This window comes from Brachyistius frenatus, unplaced genomic scaffold (assembly GCF_029030835.1).
Source record: "Brachyistius frenatus isolate BFR_SWC_R1_liver_20210118 unplaced genomic scaffold, ASM2903083v1 Contig_85, whole genome shotgun sequence".
NCBI classification, from domain to species: Eukaryota; Metazoa; Chordata; class Actinopteri; family Embiotocidae; genus Brachyistius; species Brachyistius frenatus.
In genome coordinates this window covers 1,225,185-1,242,652 of record NW_027210684.1, presented here as the reverse complement: position 1 = coordinate 1,242,652, position 17,468 = coordinate 1,225,185, and the positions used below count along the sequence as shown (strand labels likewise).

General features: G+C 40.2%; 1 protein-coding gene across 2 annotated transcripts in view; it reads right to left on the bottom strand.

Annotated features, from left to right (window-relative positions):
• Nucleotides 1–17,468, bottom strand: part of brinp2 (bone morphogenetic protein/retinoic acid inducible neural-specific 2) — a 223,449-nt gene that overhangs the window by 116,402 nt on the left and 89,579 nt on the right. For both annotated transcript variants that reach the window (XM_069709790.1, XM_069709791.1), the window contains exon 2: nt 10,299–10,757. In XM_069709790.1, coding sequence (XP_069565891.1) covers nt 10,299–10,690 — 392 coding nt within the window. In that variant the 5' untranslated portion in view covers nt 10,691–10,757. The remainder of the gene's footprint in view (nt 1–10,298; nt 10,758–17,468) is intronic.

Genomic DNA, 17,468 nt, shown 5'->3' with positions numbered 1-17,468 from the left:
TCATCCCTTTATGAAACAGCGAGGTTAACATATCAAACAGACCACAAAGACCCGCAGTCTTTGTGTTTGTGTGGCAGGGCAGCGTGTGACCCACATTTGTGTTATGTTGATTTGTGAGAGTTGTCGGTCAGCCAGCACACACACACACACACACACACACACACACACACACACACACACACACACACACACACACACACACACACACACACACACACACACACACACACACACACACACACACACACACACACACACATACAGTACACACACACACACACACACACACACACACACACACACACACACACACACACACACACACACACACACACACACACTGTGCCCAACAGGCGAGTGTTTCCCGCTGCGCAGGCTGTTGCCTCCTGACTGTTTTCATCACAGAGCCACAGGCCTGTTTCTGGCCTGCTGCTCTGTCCACGCTAAGCTCTCTGCATCTCTGATGTTGTGGACCACAGAAGAAGCCCACAGTCTAAGCCCCCACACCACACTATCACCCCCCCCACACACACACACATGCTCATACACATACCCTCAGACCAGTGTCTCATCAGCAGCTAATCTATCTCAAGTCCAACAGAAGTATAAGTGAAAATTAAGCAGAACCCCTAACTGTCTCTATCAGAACTTCTTGACACTTTGTCATTTCAAAACGATGAAAATTGGAAAGAGTGTGATTGTTCCCCACAGTGCAATGTTCTTCCACAGCCGGATTCAGCCAGATGAGACGCTTCACTCTTCTTTGCTGGAGTTGGAGGTCATGTAAAATTTGATTGGAGAAACAACAGCTTAAGGTTCAAGTTATTCCTTCACTTTGATGTTTGATTTTTCAAGACAATATCTAGAATCAAACAACACAATATATGTATTTCGTGAGTTTGAATGTAACCCTTTCTTTTTAAACACAATATTGCTCAATTTTTAGGTTGTGAAACGGTTAATAACTGCAGAAAAGACTGAACATTGTAGTTAAAACCTTTTGTTTACAGGGGACACCAACCATACACACAGCAGCAATAGAAGACTCGATTAGGCAGATTGTGGCTGCAATTAATCTCCATTCTACATTATATATAACTCAAAAATGTCGTAAACTAGTGAAAATTGTCGCATAACGTTAAATTCTCAAACTGATGAACTATCACCAAGATAGAACTGGCACCGACATCAGCAGCACCGTACTGGTGGAAAATATGAACCCAAGACTCTGATTGATTTTGATTTTTTTTTTATATATATATATATATATATATTGTGACAAAAGCTTAAAGCATTTGCACCTCACTGAGAAGCTTTATCACTGTTTCAAAAGTTATTCAGTACAAATCGAACCTGTTTATCGCTGAGCAGTCGGTTACGTAATTAGTGAATCAAGGCTCTCCAAGTGTCCTCAGTCAAGTACACATGAAGAGGTGATAGACATTTTCCCAGTCAAGTAATTCCAAATAAAATAAAGAACTAAAGTCCACGTAAAGTCACACAATATTGGTGTCCAAGTTCACCTGAGAGTCTTGTATTTTACTTTTTAAAATTGGTAATAATCTCATTCATGACTTAAACCAAACCTGAGTCCAAGTAATGTCACCAGATGAAGATGAATGTGAAGAAATATGAAAATACAACTTTTGAAACTGAACACCTAGTAAACCAACCTGTTAACTACTATATTGACCAATCACAAACATGGACAAGTGGACTGGCAGCAGAGCGGTTTATTTACGAAGAGAGAATTATAATTTTTGAAAAATATGAAGTTGAAACATAGTCCAGCTGAAAGCAGCACAGCTGCAGCTGCAGCTGCTTAATGTCGGAAAGATGTGCTGGCAAAAATTTGCTCACTGTGAATGTGTAGCCTAAATTGAAAGACATAAATCACCGTACCATCACCAGTGCAGAGGAAGATTTGACTATAATTACAAGTGTGCATTTCATTAAATTATTTTAATCTTAAATGTAGTCTCAAGACATCCTTATCCTTTCACCTGCGGAGGTGTGAAACAGATTGAGTAGCAAATAAAAAATAAATGTAAAAACATAATTTAGGTAGGTTTACCATCATATCTTATAAGTACAACAAGAGCAGTGCTTTTGTGCTTCAATCAGTCTCTGTTGTAGGATGATCTCAGTAAAAATACAATAAAACAGAATCTATATCTCATAAAAATTACCAGAGAAAGCCACAGAGGTTTGTCGGTCTCCAAACACGCTGCCCTTCACAGAGGACCGTCTCCGTCCACAGAGGACCGTCTTACTCCACGGAGGACTGTCTCCCTTCAAAGAGGACTATCTCCCTCCAAAGAGGACAGTCTCCCTCCACAGAGGACTGTCTTATGCCACAGAAGACCGTCTTACCCCACGGAGGACTGTCTCCCTTCAAAGAGGACTATCTCCCTCCACAGAGGACTGTCTCACTCCACAGAAGACCGTCTCACTTCACGGAGGACTGTCTCCCTCCAAAGAGGACTGTCACCCTCCAAAGAGGACAGTCTCACTCCACAGAGGACCGTCTCACTTCACAGAGGACAGTCTCACTCCACAGAGGACCGTCTCACTTCACAGAGGACCGTCTCATTCATTTTCAGAGAAGTGATTGGTCAGTAGGCAGTACTTTTTGGTCGTTTTGATCTGATATCTCCAACGTAACCTGTTCCAGACCAGATTAAGTTGGCAGCACAAGTAACCATGGTGATCTACTCGGGTTAAAAGAGACTCACCTTCGTGAAACTGGCAACCCTGCCTTTATTATCAATATGCCTCGCAAACCCACTGATCTCACTTTGTAGAACACCCCTCTGGTGTCTGGATGTTAACAGCACATAATGTTAAATCTTGTCAGTTGAGAGTTACGAGCTGCTGCTGATAAACCTGGTCGCAGGCTCATGGACCACTGTTGGTAGGTACTCACTTCTACTGACCGGCAGAACCACTCAAGCTTTGCTCTGTCAGACATCCTCTGGCCCGTTGTCTGGTCTGAACTATTTGGCCCTCATCAAAGTCGCCCTGGCGTTTACAGCTGTCCATCTGTTCCACATCCAACATGTTGACTATGAGGACCAACTGTCTACTTGCTGCCGAATATATATATATATAACCCAGGCCTTGACATGTGCCATTGTCATGAGATAATCAGCATGATTTGCTTAATCTGTGAGTAGTCATAATATAATAAACTAGATGATGAATTAGACTTGCATGTCATTGTCACCAATGGACAGCCTCCAAACAGTACTCTCACATGGAGTTAGAGTGGGATTTCTCCTCAGCAAACTCACAGGAAAGTGCCGACATCATGACCTCATCCATTGATAGTGTTCCAGTTTGTTTAAGGCTGTAGCAGCTGATGCAACTTGGGTGAAGATGAGATTAAAGGATTTAACGGATTAGGGTTAGCCCAGGAAAATGTGGCTAACATGTATTCCCATCTCCATTACCCCTGATTAAAAGCTAATGAGAGAAGCCAATTTTACTCTTGCTCTGTGGAAAGTTAATGCAGAGAAAAGCCTGCCAGTGCTTATTTTCCTTCATGATAATCAGATATTAGCATTAGTAAGGGCACAGGAGTACAATTTGAAACAAGAGAGAAGTGCATTTTACATGTGACGGAGTCAGTGTTTTTCTCTTTACTCAGTGCAGGCCTCCTTTTTCAATGACATGCAGAATAAGTACCAACCCATGTATTATAGTCGAATTGCAGGATTAAGTGTTTGAGGTGAACTGTCAGTCTCATCATTCATTTATCCATCCTTCTATTATGTACATTATCTACAATTGCATTGATCAAATTTTGGAAAATGTTTATGAAAGGATGCTCCTCTCCATGTCATTACAGCACTGAAAATGTTTCATATTTGAAACAATGTTATTTTTATGAAATATTATTCAAATAAAAATGAGACTAATAAAACAAAGAAACAAAACATTATAAAATGAACGGACGTGAATAGAAAACATGGCTGGATCCAACACTTGATTTTAGTAACTCATTTATCCCTGCTTGGCACATTTTCCTTGAAGCTGTGATGTTGTCGGGCCCCGGCCTTGTTTCACTGCAGCTCTCAATGCTTTCATAAAAAATTGGGAGGAAATGTGCCAGTGTTCTTGAGGAGTACTTTGAGTAGGATGCGTTGGCTGGAATGCACAAGTGCTTTGTTGTTGTGGGTAGCGGGGGATGCAGCAATCACACCAAAATATTTGGGAATGCGTTTACAAAGTACATGCTCAAAGGGGGTGGCAATGACTCAGATAGTGAAGATGAGGGATGAGAGGTGGCCGTCTTTTCTGACATAACGGGAAACTGTTACATAGGACTGACGGGATCATATCTGAAACAAAGGCTCTTCTTGCTTTTAGAGCTACATCCAGTTTTAAGCTGACAGGATCATTTTTTTTTCCTGGTTACTACTTAGTAACTTACCTTATGTTGAAACAGCTGGTACAGCAAATGGACGTGCACATCACCAAAGTCTTAGTGCACAATAAACACAAGAACAGCTTCACCTGCCAGACAGACTCAGATTCATCCAATAGAAATTACCTTTACGCACAATTACTCTGCAACTGCAAGTATATTGTGAAAACAGTGTAATGCTGACCAAATTATAATACCTGTTTAGATAACGAAGACATTGATAATCAGTTGACATATTTGGCAACTTTCTTAAACATTGATCCTGAATGAATCAGTAAAATGTGTATCTTTATCTTTTCCCCAGAATATCAGAGGACTTGGAGGAACTGCATTGTTTTAGGAGAGCATGTAAAAAAAAAGTCATATTTATTTAATATTCAGGGTTTGCAAACACAAAATGCTCCATCAGCTTTCATTCTGTGACAGTGGTAATGTTCATTTAGCTCGGTGAGTGGTGGGACTATTTGGTAAAACGGTCGGATCATTTTGTTTTTCTTGCTGATTCCACATATTTTATCAACTCAATACTACTACATTATTTAGAAGTTTTGGTGGCACACTGCTGCTGTTTTTTTCTAAGTCAAGAAGAGTGTGAAAATAAAATGTTATCAACACCGGAGGTGACTGGGGGACTTTTTTTATAAAGTAACATAAGGTTCACTCCTTCGCCACCTCACTCATTTTCAGTGATCTCTCCTTGTTTATGCTGCTCAATTCAGTTCAGAATGATTAATTATCTTCTTGTAATCTGAAAAAATTGTCTTTCTTTATTTTTGTCTCAACACAAATAATGACAAACACAATGACAGGACAAAAATTAGCTTTTTATATGACTTTTGCATGGCTTTTACTCTGAAAAACGATTTTCACACTGTATAGGTTAGATGCTCATGAAGTACTTTTTATAATTCCTCACTTGCTCTACAGTTGTGGCCCAGTCGTGCAGTCGTTAGCAGTACCGGCTCACAGCAAGAAGGTTCTCAGTTCTAACCTCAGCTGGGGAGTTTACATGTTCTTCCTGTGCCTGTGTGAGTTTTCCCTGGGTACTTCTCCCACAGTCCAAAGATGCTTGTTAGGTTAATTGGCGATTCTAAATTGGCCGTACGAGGGGATTTGAGTGTTAATGGTTGTCTGTCTCTCTATGTTGGCAGTGTAATGGAGTGGTGACCTGTCCAGGGTGCACAACGACTTCATCCAAAGACAGCTGGAAAAGGCTTTGGACTCTCTGTGACCCTGTTCAGGATTAAGCGGGTAGAGATAATAGATTGGTGGATGCTCTACAACTGTGCAACACAACATGCTACAACATCCAGGATTTCAATTTGAAGTTAAGAAAAAATTGGGAATATAAATATATTACACTCATAACTCCCCTTCTGCTGTTTTGCAAAACCTTTGTAATTCTGCTGCCTGTACAGTACTGACCGTGCAGTGGTTAGCGGCTGGTTGCCTGTATCAAATGAACAAAAGAAAGAAAAACAAAAACAAAAAAAGACCAGAAAAGGCAGCAAACGGCAGTCATCTGAGAGGGATGGCTCACAGGCTGCCTCTGAGGGGAGAAAGCATTTCAACGCGAAAGCAGGGCAGATCCAGCAACAGCTCCATGACACAAATGGAAGCAGGAAAAAAAGGAAAAAAGAAGCAGGCGCTAAAAACTCCAAAACTCTAAAAAGTTACGAGAAAGGAAATCAGTGTCCCGCAGCTAGAAGCAAAGTCATGTGACAATCTGTCCCACTTATGTCATACAACTTTCACCTGTCATTTCACACTACACGTCCCCTTCATCTGTAAGTGATGCTGTCATTTCTATTTGATTCAAGTTGAGGCAGAGGCAGATGGAAAGGAGGGGAAGACAGCAGCGAGGGAGATGGATGGAAACAGGAAAACACTGTCATTTTGTATTTGGTAAAATAAAACTACTTTATGTTTGAGAGAAAATAGACTCCACATAGAAGGAGTTGGTCAGCTTGTTGTTAAAAGTGCCTTAGAAAGAGACATTTCTGACCTCCTGCTGTTCATGTAACCAGAGGAGCAGCCGAGTGCGGAAACAGAGTTCAGAGCTTAACTGACTGCAGGACTGCGAACCAGCTGCTCACACATCTTCACATACTCCCCTGACTTTTCCTGAATCAGATTAAAAGAAAGCCAGCCACACAACAGAAAGAGCCTGTACGGTTCATTTAGAAATGTTCCGTACGCAGAAGCAATCTTTCGAAACATAGTCACAGTCAACTCCTGTAATGGTCAAAGAACAAAAAATATCGCAGATAAGTAGGACATATAATTGTCAGTAATGTCTGCATTAGTGACAGAACAAACAGCCCTGACAACTTCCAAGGCTTTGAGCTAGGATGATCTATTTTTAAAGAGCTGGAAGGGAAGGAGACGACAAGCCAAAGTAAAAAAAAAAAAAATGGGAGTATAAATATATATAGTGGATATCTATCAGGTGTGGTATTAAATTTGAAATAATGATAATAGTGACAGGGCCCACATGAACTCTGGACTTGGCGCAGGACTCCACTGCATCATTCATAGACCACACAGCCTTCGGACACAGAGAGAAACCCACAATGTCCTCCCCAGCAGGGAAACAGTTTGCTCCAAAAGGAAGAGTATTAATCACAGTTATAAAAGCTTGTTTTCTTTCCTCTCCCATACATCGGAAAAGGAAAGGTAATAAAACGCCGATGCAGACTATTGAATTCTCCTCCGATTATGTGAGGGTTAAGACATCAATAAAAAAAAATAACGATTTTAGTTTTTTAAAACTAAAAATATCCCGAGTCATGTGCAATAAATCTCACTCGTACATTCACTCTGCAGAATGACGCAGGCTCAGTGTCCAGCATATGCTACTACACCTACCTGACTTGCCTTCACTCCTTACTGTGCACTACAGGCAGGTAACATTTATGAGCAGACACAACTGGCACAGCAGGTGTTTGACAGGCATTTTGCCCTGATGTCTAGCTGACAGGCTTCATACAGCCTGCCCAACTTTTATAAACATGCTTGAATTCCCCTCTAAGTTCGGACTAATATGTAACATGAAGTCACTTTACAATGAAGTGATATAAGAGACATCTTGTCTCAATTAGTTTAACTTTTGAGATGAAAACGATGGGCATCTGAATAGATTCTATATTTTGCAAGACTGAAGAAGAGGAGATGGATTTGTTTTGTGGAAAGAAAACACTGGCTACAAATGATTATTACAAGTCGATGTCTTGAATCGTCATGTTGTTTATGTTAATATTTTTTAGATGTACAGAGTGATCTGACAAACTTGATTGTCTTAGGTAAAAAGAGTGATTTAAACATGACTTCAAACTATCCTTTCACTGTTCCTTATGTGTGAACAGAAACAAAAAGAGAATTGAAGCAAGAACAGCTGAACTATCAGTTTGACTGTATTAAAATACAGCAGGTGTGATCACAGTGATGGAGTGAATATTTATCCAGCTGAGACTCACCCCTCTCCAGACTTCCTATTTATAAAAATTCTGGATGTATTTCATCTATCAGAGTGGATGAGCAAACCTTAATGTGAACCGGGTTTCCAGACTATAATCACAGCTGTGAGCAGTAGTCAGGCAGAGCGAGGTTATAACCCTCCCTCTGATCTACTAACCCCAACCCTGACCCCGTTAAATAAATACCTGACATGGCTGTTTGGACTATTAGATACAGTCTGTAATAAAACAAAACAAAAAGTAATATTATCAGTGTTCATTCTTATATTATACCAAACATTTAATGAAATGTGATGTTTTTTTTGTTTTTTTCAAGCAATACCCTCACCAGGGTTTTAATACTTGCAAAAAGCAACATCCTCCCCTGTAAAGTTTCATCTGATTTCAGGCCTAATATGATGACAGAATATACATTTTTACATAAATGAAACCACACTAGTGGAACCAGTAGTTGCCGTGGTAAATATAACAAAGGGTGTACTCCAGCTGCTCCTTTATCACCACTGTCACTGAATGAGCTCAGGGAACCCGCAGCACTGATGTATTTATTAGAACAGGTAAATGTCATTATGATACAGTTCACTTTTCAATTGTTCTGTTGTATTGCTGATTAAAAAGAAGGTGTTCTCATGATCATGAGAAGAATACTGAATAACCACTTCTAAGTTTAAACATGTTGGTCCTACCGGCTGGTAGAAAATGAAGCATCCTAAAATTGAAGTCGCTACTGTCTGTCATGGCAAGATATATCTATGTCGCACACGTAACTATTTTATTTTAGTCACTCTTCTTTTTCACAGTAAATCTTGCATCAAATGGTAAAACAGTGGTACGGAAAATGTTAAGGCTCTCCCTTGCTCTCACTTAAATTACCATTTTATTTGGTATGCAAGTATAACTGGTGCTGCAGAGCTTCAGAGGCAGACTTTTTTAGTGAAGTTTAAAAATTGAAAGATTTTCATCTGTGCATGTTTTATGACTGTGGAGTTATGAGCTGTCAGGAAAGACATAATATAATGTCCTATAAGTGAGAGCTGAATGTTCAGACAATCATGTTTCTAGGACTGTAAATATATGCTATAAATTTTTTACATTGCAAGCTGTAATGGCTGCTCAAAAAAGGCTCTTTCATGGCAACCAATTCAGGACTGTACTACATTTTCCCTGATCCTGCTGAGCTCATGAATCAGAACAGAAAGATTGAGCAAAAAGTCAGAGGGATTGGAGAAAAATGTGATCGAATCACAACATACACAAGGCACATTACTTTAGTCTCTTTTATCTCTTTGCTCTCTTCACTCTTTTATCTATTCACACATTACATTGAGAGTATTTAAAGCTCTCACTTTAATCTGCCAGACAAAATACATTCATCATTCCCTCTGATCCATGTTTAGTCACTCGTTAAAGAGTCCAGCTCTGAACTCATTTTATTTCGTTAAATTAGCAAAGAACACATGAATCACAACAGTACTATAAGTTCACTTTAAAATCAGTTTCCCCACACAAATAGCAGTGGATTTAGATTTTTACCCAATCATTGCCAAAAAAAATGTATCCAAAGGGCTGTATTTGAAAATAACCCTTTTGTTTTTGAGTAAAAGTAATTTTTGCATTACATTGTCTTACACAGAACTTATCGATTGAATTTAAGAGTGGCTGAAATGGTTAATTATTTAAACGCACACAACCCTGACAGGTCAACCAAACCAGACACGTCCATAAAGGTACCTCTTTTTGAGGCCTAATATCTAATTGATTAGAAAATACATTTTAGAATGACCACCAGAACACTGACCAGAATAAGTGCATTTAGCTAATGACACTTTGAAAATGTGTAGAAAAAAATGATTGACTTAGTATTTCGTGAGAGAATTTGGTGCGTTTCCAATAGCCCTTAGTGGTACTCAGTGGTCATTATCTTTGCCTTTTCTTTTAACTATTGTGCAGTTTAACAACTGTATGGGTTTAAACAATGTTGATCCTAAACCATCTGAAAAGGGATAATTCATGTTTTGATTATTCCTCACAACTCAAAGATATTCACCTTGTGATGTGATACTTCAGGTAAATGGGGGTTTGTAATAAGGGGTCACAAGCTGAAATGAATGGAAGCTAGATACCCTGACACACATACACACACTTAGGGTTAAGTGAGAGCGCCAGTTTAACACCTCACCTGTTGATCTTTGAAGTCCTGCTACATGCAGTCTCTATTTGTCTGTGCTTCACCTTTAAACACACACATATGCACACACACACACACACACACACACACACACACACACACACACACACACACACACACACACACACACACACACACACACACACACACACACACACACACACACACACACACACACACACACACACGTGCAGACCCCTCTCACCTGTAAATCTTGTATCTGGTAGAAAATCCCTGCTGGAACCTCTCTCTGAACTCGGTGTACTCCGGACATCTGTGGAAAGGTCCCTTCTCTGACAGCAGCCAGTCCAGCTGCCCTCCACTCTGTCTGGTGTTGAAACCCCACGCAGAGGAGGAACTGGAAGGGGACGAGGAGGAGGAAGAGGAGGAAGAAGATGACGAGGGGGATGACAGGGAACTGTGAAGCGTCTTGCCGCCGTGTCCCCCGCCGCCCACTTGTTCAGCTCGGGTGGACCACGGCAGCCATAGCAACACCCACGGCAACCATAGGAGCATTAAGGAGGACGCCGACCATCTAGCAAGGCAGGCGGAGCCATGGGAGCACCTCTCTCTTCTCATTGGCCAAGGAGTCGCCATGGTCCCGGTGGTGATGTACTAGGGCACCTGGGACCGGCATTTCTTCTGACAGTCACCTCCCGCTGGCCTGAACAAGACACAGGAAATATTTTCTTTAAATTCATGATAACACACTGAAACACATATTTTACCGTTTAAAGGAATGTAAAATAATTCATAGCTTGCTGTCACCACTGTGATTATATGGGGCAGCATAATGTCCCCCAAAGTGGTATTTACTAAGTTAACATCAATCACAGCAGTGAGATTGTATTCATGTCGACTCTGTATGTTCACATGAAAGGTATTCTCTGCATCTCTCAGACACATAATTATTATTATTAAACCATGAGCGTTAATTAAATTGAGAAATGAGAGGTATTGCTTTGTTCCTACAAAGACATTCTGTTGCCATAAAATCACATTTACTGAGGAGGTCACCGCTTCTTGTTAAAATGTAATCTGGCTTTATTTCAAGTGTGTCATATCTGGATAAAATCCAGATTGGATTTTGATGGAAAAATAACGAACTCATCATACTTGTCAAATGTTGGTCTATCTGTTGCACAACATGGTTCTATAGTCTCGGTTACAACGTCTCTGTACCTTTATCTTGTGACCTACGACCTCACTCGGTACTATCTACAAAATCAGATATACAGAGGAAGTGGGGATGACTGTCAACTGTTTGTCACACTGTATATAAGCTGAACTACGGAGGAGAGACTTCGAGCAATGCTGGACACCTTTCTTTGAGTGTACATGTATTTGCTCCTTCTTGCAAGAATAAATGTCCGATATGTTTGATTTTGAATACAGCCTGTGAGTAATTTGTCTAACAGATTTAATTTGCTTTTGTAAACACTTAGCCACTTAAATATACGTCTGTGTTAACCAGACCACAAATCTGATTGCATCTGTCTACTGGGGCTACCAGCAAATCAGGATCTGCCAAGAGGGTGGAGATAATACATCAGAAGCTGTGAAGTGACTGATAAAAACCCTAGGAGAAGAATAAAGTGGGAACTCCTTCAGTTTTGTTATAATAACAGCAGTTTACCTTCATGACAATGCATTTACAGGCAACACAAGTTGTATTGTCTCCTCACCCATACAGATCGTTCAGGGATTGCACTGATCAGAGACATAATGCATGTTATGATGTCTCCTCGATTACACGTGTTGGATTTCCTGTCAATCTGGACATGTAGAACAACACATAATTTCAGGGTCACATCACCAGATATTTTCACAGGTCACAGACCCTGTGGTTGCTTCCTTCAACTGACATACTTACATTTTGAAAGGCCAAATTACCCGCATGTCTGGGGAAGGTGGCTCTGCAGTAATTATACCTTTTCAGCATCATAATGCATCACAGCTTTTAACCTATCTCTGATTCCCCTTCAGATGCATTTAGCATCACTGCTGTCAGTCTGCTGTCCAACCAAAATGCACAAGCTCACACTTCACATTTTTGGTCTCAGAATGTATTATATACTGTATAAAGCAAAGCAGGAAACAGCCCCAGGGGCCCCGATCCTTTGGGTTCCAAAGGCCCAGGTTGTACTTTGAGGTAATTACTGACATAAATTAAGTAATTACAATTGTGTTTTGTCATATGCCACTAAAACAAAGTAGCTGCTTCTAAAGGGGCCAGGGCCCTGATCAAAATCTTTTTTGAAAATCTTTTGGTGAATATTATGTTTACATGCTGCAGATTCTCAAACATGTACAAATTTTATGAACAGTTGTTTTTTTTTCATATAGTTTTCGCCCCCAGGGAATACTAACAGGTTAATCCTGCTCGGTCATCAAAACATAATATTCATTAGATGTCTGTGTTGTAGTTTCTGATGTGATTACTGTCTCTGTCCTTTGGTCCCTTTAAACAACCCCCAGACAATGAGCATGAGACTCTGAAAAGTCTTTCCAAAATTGTGTGTAATCCTCACAGACAGGATTTAACAATGCTGGAAGGTTATTAAGAACTATTTGTTATGCTGCAGCCAATTGGGCCCCCGGCGTTGGCACCTTCACTGTGCCGCCGGACTGGCTCTACTCAGATGAAAGAGAGAGCTAAATGTTGTCACGCAGGGCAACACTCAGTTACAAACTGTCCTAAAACAGGAGCTCGACAGTGGGGAGTTACTGTATGACATCATGCACAATAAGCAGGAACATTCAGCCCAGTAAACCCCCCCCCACCCCCCCGGAGTAAACTGGACTATTGATTTCCTTTCAATGCCAGAATTTAGTGTTAATGCAAGAAGTAGTGTCTCATTAATGTAATGACATCCTGAACAAACACTACATCTGTGCATCATCAAGGACCCTGGACAAGAGACTGGGCAGTGATATTCGCTGTCTGTAAAGAAAGTGTCACAACCAGACAGTCAAAATCTTGTGTTCTTTATCTCAAAGGCACAGCATGGAAACTGTGATTTTCCTTCCTTTTGCACTGCATTGTCAGTCACTTAACTGCCACGTGAAAGTGAAATGTGTGTTTTCTTCATTCTTTTTGTCAAAGGTATGTGAATGTTGCAATGTCATGCAGCTGTAAGATAAATTTGGCCCCCAACAAACTCTGTGAAAAGACCAAAATCTACAATGATTTTTTTTTTTTTTTTTTTTTTTTACTGTTTAATGGCCTTCAAGATGTGGGAGGAAAAAAGTAAACCTTATCCTAAGATTTTTTTTTTTTTTTTGACTCAAAGTATTGCTTTAATGATAACTGTAAGTGTAGCACAGGAACTGCCTTTTCTCCAAAACACAAATTTGTGTTTACCTTTTTGAATTTCAGTCTAAATGCTGATGAGGGAGGAAACCTGTCTCTTGTGCTATTCCGAGCATATTTAGCCAGTCATTTATACAGTGTATGAGTATAGTGCCAAAGTATTAACATGACCCGTGAGTGATTTTAGCTAGAGTTTTCCTTTCAATATCCTGTCTGTTCTTTTGACGGCTTTGTAAAATAGGTGCATTTATTAGGACCTCAAATCCACTTTTCAAACCGAATCCAAGGCTCTGAATAGTTGTTAAAATGAACAAAAAAGCATTCTTGTCACTTGAAAATTGCAAAGATTGCTCAATTGGCTTCATAAAGTACAAGCACTGTACAAAGAGAAGCTATTGTGAAATATCCCTATTCTTTATTTTTTTTAAAAAGAGGTCAAATGAATAGCTGTGAAGGTGACCACAGCTGTGGAACCTTTGAAAGATACAGAGATCAAATATTAAATGACTTTCTAAAAAAGTTTCTTAGCAACTGACATTCAAGTGGAGCAGCACTTGTAACACACTGAGTGTACAACATACAGAGGAGTGCCACTGTGACATGCCCGGCTGTTTTCAGAAACTTTGTGATTCGTGTGTTTGGACAAAACATGTCATCACACACACACACACACACACACACACACACACACACACACACACACACACACACACACACACACACACACACACACACACACACACACACACACACACACACACACACACACACACACACACACTGCTATAACACAATTTTTAAGATGACATTTTGAAATGAATTCAGAACAGCCTTTAAAAATCAAGGCTCGCCCTTCATTTCCCTGTTAATGACTAGCAGGATTGCTGGGTGGAGTCTTTGGGGACAAATCAGCATTTCAGAACAGATATGTAAAACAGTGGAGAATATGCTTGAAGTGAATTGGGATCTGAAGTATTCCCTGTTTATCTTACAAACAAATTACAGAATTAATTTCAGGTGGATGAATGCCGGCTCAGACATGAAAAAACAATACTCATGGTGCTGCATTTTTAATTTTCGCCTCCTGTACTGAGAGATTACTACAGTTTGAAAAGGCAATTAGCAAAGTCATCTGTCAAACGAATGTATTTACGGAGCTAAAAGCAGGATGCAAACTTAATGAATCGGATGGTATGCTGATGTTGTTTCATGTACTGTTTGGCCCAGAGGTAAAGCTGGTGTAAATTAAAAATGTACCAACTGTTGGATATATCTCGTTTTGTTATGTCCTGAGAGAGATCTAAATCATCATGTCAGCCTCAAGAGCCTGTTTAACAAATTCTTCTTATATATATTTTTAGAGTTGCCATGCAAACACATTTTTTTGTTGTGTTGTGTCTCTTGTAGAATTATAAATCCTTGTTATGATTTTGATGGTTTTGTGCATGTAAACCCCAATTTTTAAAACTCAGATAAGTCCTTATACAGAGGCCTGTACTATTTAACTTTTCAGAACTTTCAAGCTGGTTCACTTCTTACAAGGATACATCACCATGGTAACTTATGCTATATCAAAACATGTAACAGCACCACCAACTGACTAATAAATTATCTTGGAAAATGGCATCACCAATCATAGATGATCTCTTGGAGCTCAGCGCATAGACCTGACACAGTTTTCAGACACCGACAAACCCTGACAAAGTGCATTGTTTTTGTACACTGGTTTAAACCTACAGCAGAAACTGAGTAAACCTCGAAAGCCTTAAAGTTTACTTACAAGATAAGAAATAAATATAGAAGTGAAATTTAAAACGGTAGGATTCCTGTCCTATTTGCTCCGCAGTCGATGGCAGCTGAAATAAAAAGACTACAACTGTCAAACACACCATAACAATACACATCACATTAAACTCTATCTGATTTTGCAAATCTGTGAACTTATCAACGGGGCATTGCATTAACGCAAATATTGATAGGCTCTTTGCAGTATTACAGTACTCTATCGTCAAATGTTTTTTGTATACCACCTGTCTTTTGTGTTAGTTGTATTTTTCTCACTACTTGAGTTTCAATGTGTTGTAGAAGATAACAATAGATTTAGGTTGATATGTTTTCTTTTGTCTCATTTTAATGGACAGATATTTTTATATAACAAATTGGGTTTTTAAGGGAGAGACTGAGAAATATTTAAACATTCATAGAATAATAGAAAATAGACACAAATGTGTACTCTCTATGGAACAATATTGTGATGAAGTAAGAATCCGTTTTATAAAAACAAGAGTGAGTTCTATCTACAGAATGAATAGACTTTATCTAAAATTACAAAACCAAACAACTTCACTCCAACAAATGAAACCTACTTTTTTTTTTTAATTAATTGGTAGATTGTTCTTTTCCAGCTTTTTCTGAATATATATGTATGAACATATGTGTTCATGTGAGGCAGCTCATTCATATATGTTGGAAGTGGTAGTGATTCAGAAAAAAAAAAAAAAAAGAAGTATATATTTTTAATGGTTTTCCACTCGGGGAAGCTGTGAGATTTGCCTTTCAAATGAAGTTCTTTAACTTCTTGAAACGCCACCTCTCGCAGAAATAAGCGTTCACCATAACTGCCAGGCCTTCTCCTCCGAGACTCCCCCGCTAATTATAAAATGCATAAAACATGCTGTGAAAGCCAGTGAGACAATAGAGGGAAATTGTGAATTTTTAGCCCTGACATTTAATGTTCGTCTTGCATTATTCACACACCCTTTACGTATTTACCCTTCTCTCCAACCCAACCTGGGGGAGCAGGAGGTAAGGCAAGAAGGCACGGACACCTCAAATCCATATTGGAAGAGAGGGATGGAGAAGGGGGTGTGACGGCATCCAGGTGGAATGGAAAAATCGACCACGTGTCGTGCTTAAATAACATCTCGGAGACGACAGCAGAGTCAAGAGGGAGCTGGGGCTTATGTTTATTGGATTTTTTTTTTTTCCAATCGCCTTCACTGGGCAAAGAGTGAGTTGTTGTACTGTGTTTGCACAAAACGGGAAAAGGCAAGAGGGAAAAGGGGGGAAATGATAAACATAGGGAAAACTGGGATAGAGAAGGGGGGAGAAAACAAGGATCGACATTGACAGACAGGGGAATGTTTATGTGGAAAAATAAAATGTCTCTTTAAAAGAACGTTCTCCTTCCACTTCCCACCCAGCTGCTAAGTGACCAAAGTGAAAACACTTTGACCTCCTGACTCTTTTACATCCTTTTTGTTTCAGTTAGGAGGGCAAATAATAATGTGGGGTAGCCAGTGTACTTTTTTTAGTTCGTAGTTTGTAGTCAGACAAAATTACAGCCTTCATTTTTCTCTGCAGCTGAGAACATGAACCAGAATTCATCAGCTCACTATCTGTGTGCAGCAATTACTGCAGCTGGGGAGCCTCATTGGATCTGACACACATATGTGTTTCATGTTTCGTCGGTAACCGCGGATGTGTGTGCAAAATCTGAATTCATTTCTGTGTGTGTGTGTGTGTGTGTGTGTGTGTGTGTGTGTGTGTGTGTGTGTGTGTGTGTGTGTGTGTGTGTGTGTGTGTGTGTGTGTGTGTGTGTGTGTGTGTGTGTGTGTGTGTGTGGCATGTGTGCATATGCTGCCAAGCACCTGGCCGGGCCCTTGGCAAACATTATGGCAGGTGGAGGTCCATCAGCATTAGAGGCCAGCTGTATTCTCAACCCCAGCAGCTCACTACTCACCTATCAGTGTTTATACGAGTCAGCAGCAATAGCCGGCCAGCTGCACACCTGCTCCAACCCCCCAGTAATTCAGGCTCACCACACACTAAGGCTGGGAGGTGGGGTGGAGGCGAGGGGGCTACCGAGCTGGACGGACGCTAGCGGAGGAGGATTGATGCTAACGAACCGGGATGACAGTCAAAGAGAGACCAACAGGAAGGCTAAGAGAGAGTGTCAGAAGGAGAGTTAGACGAGTGCAGAGGAAGAGACAAAAAAGAGAGGAAGAGAATGTCAGGGACAGAGAGGAGCTCACATCCACACTTTGATTTGGGTTTAGGTTG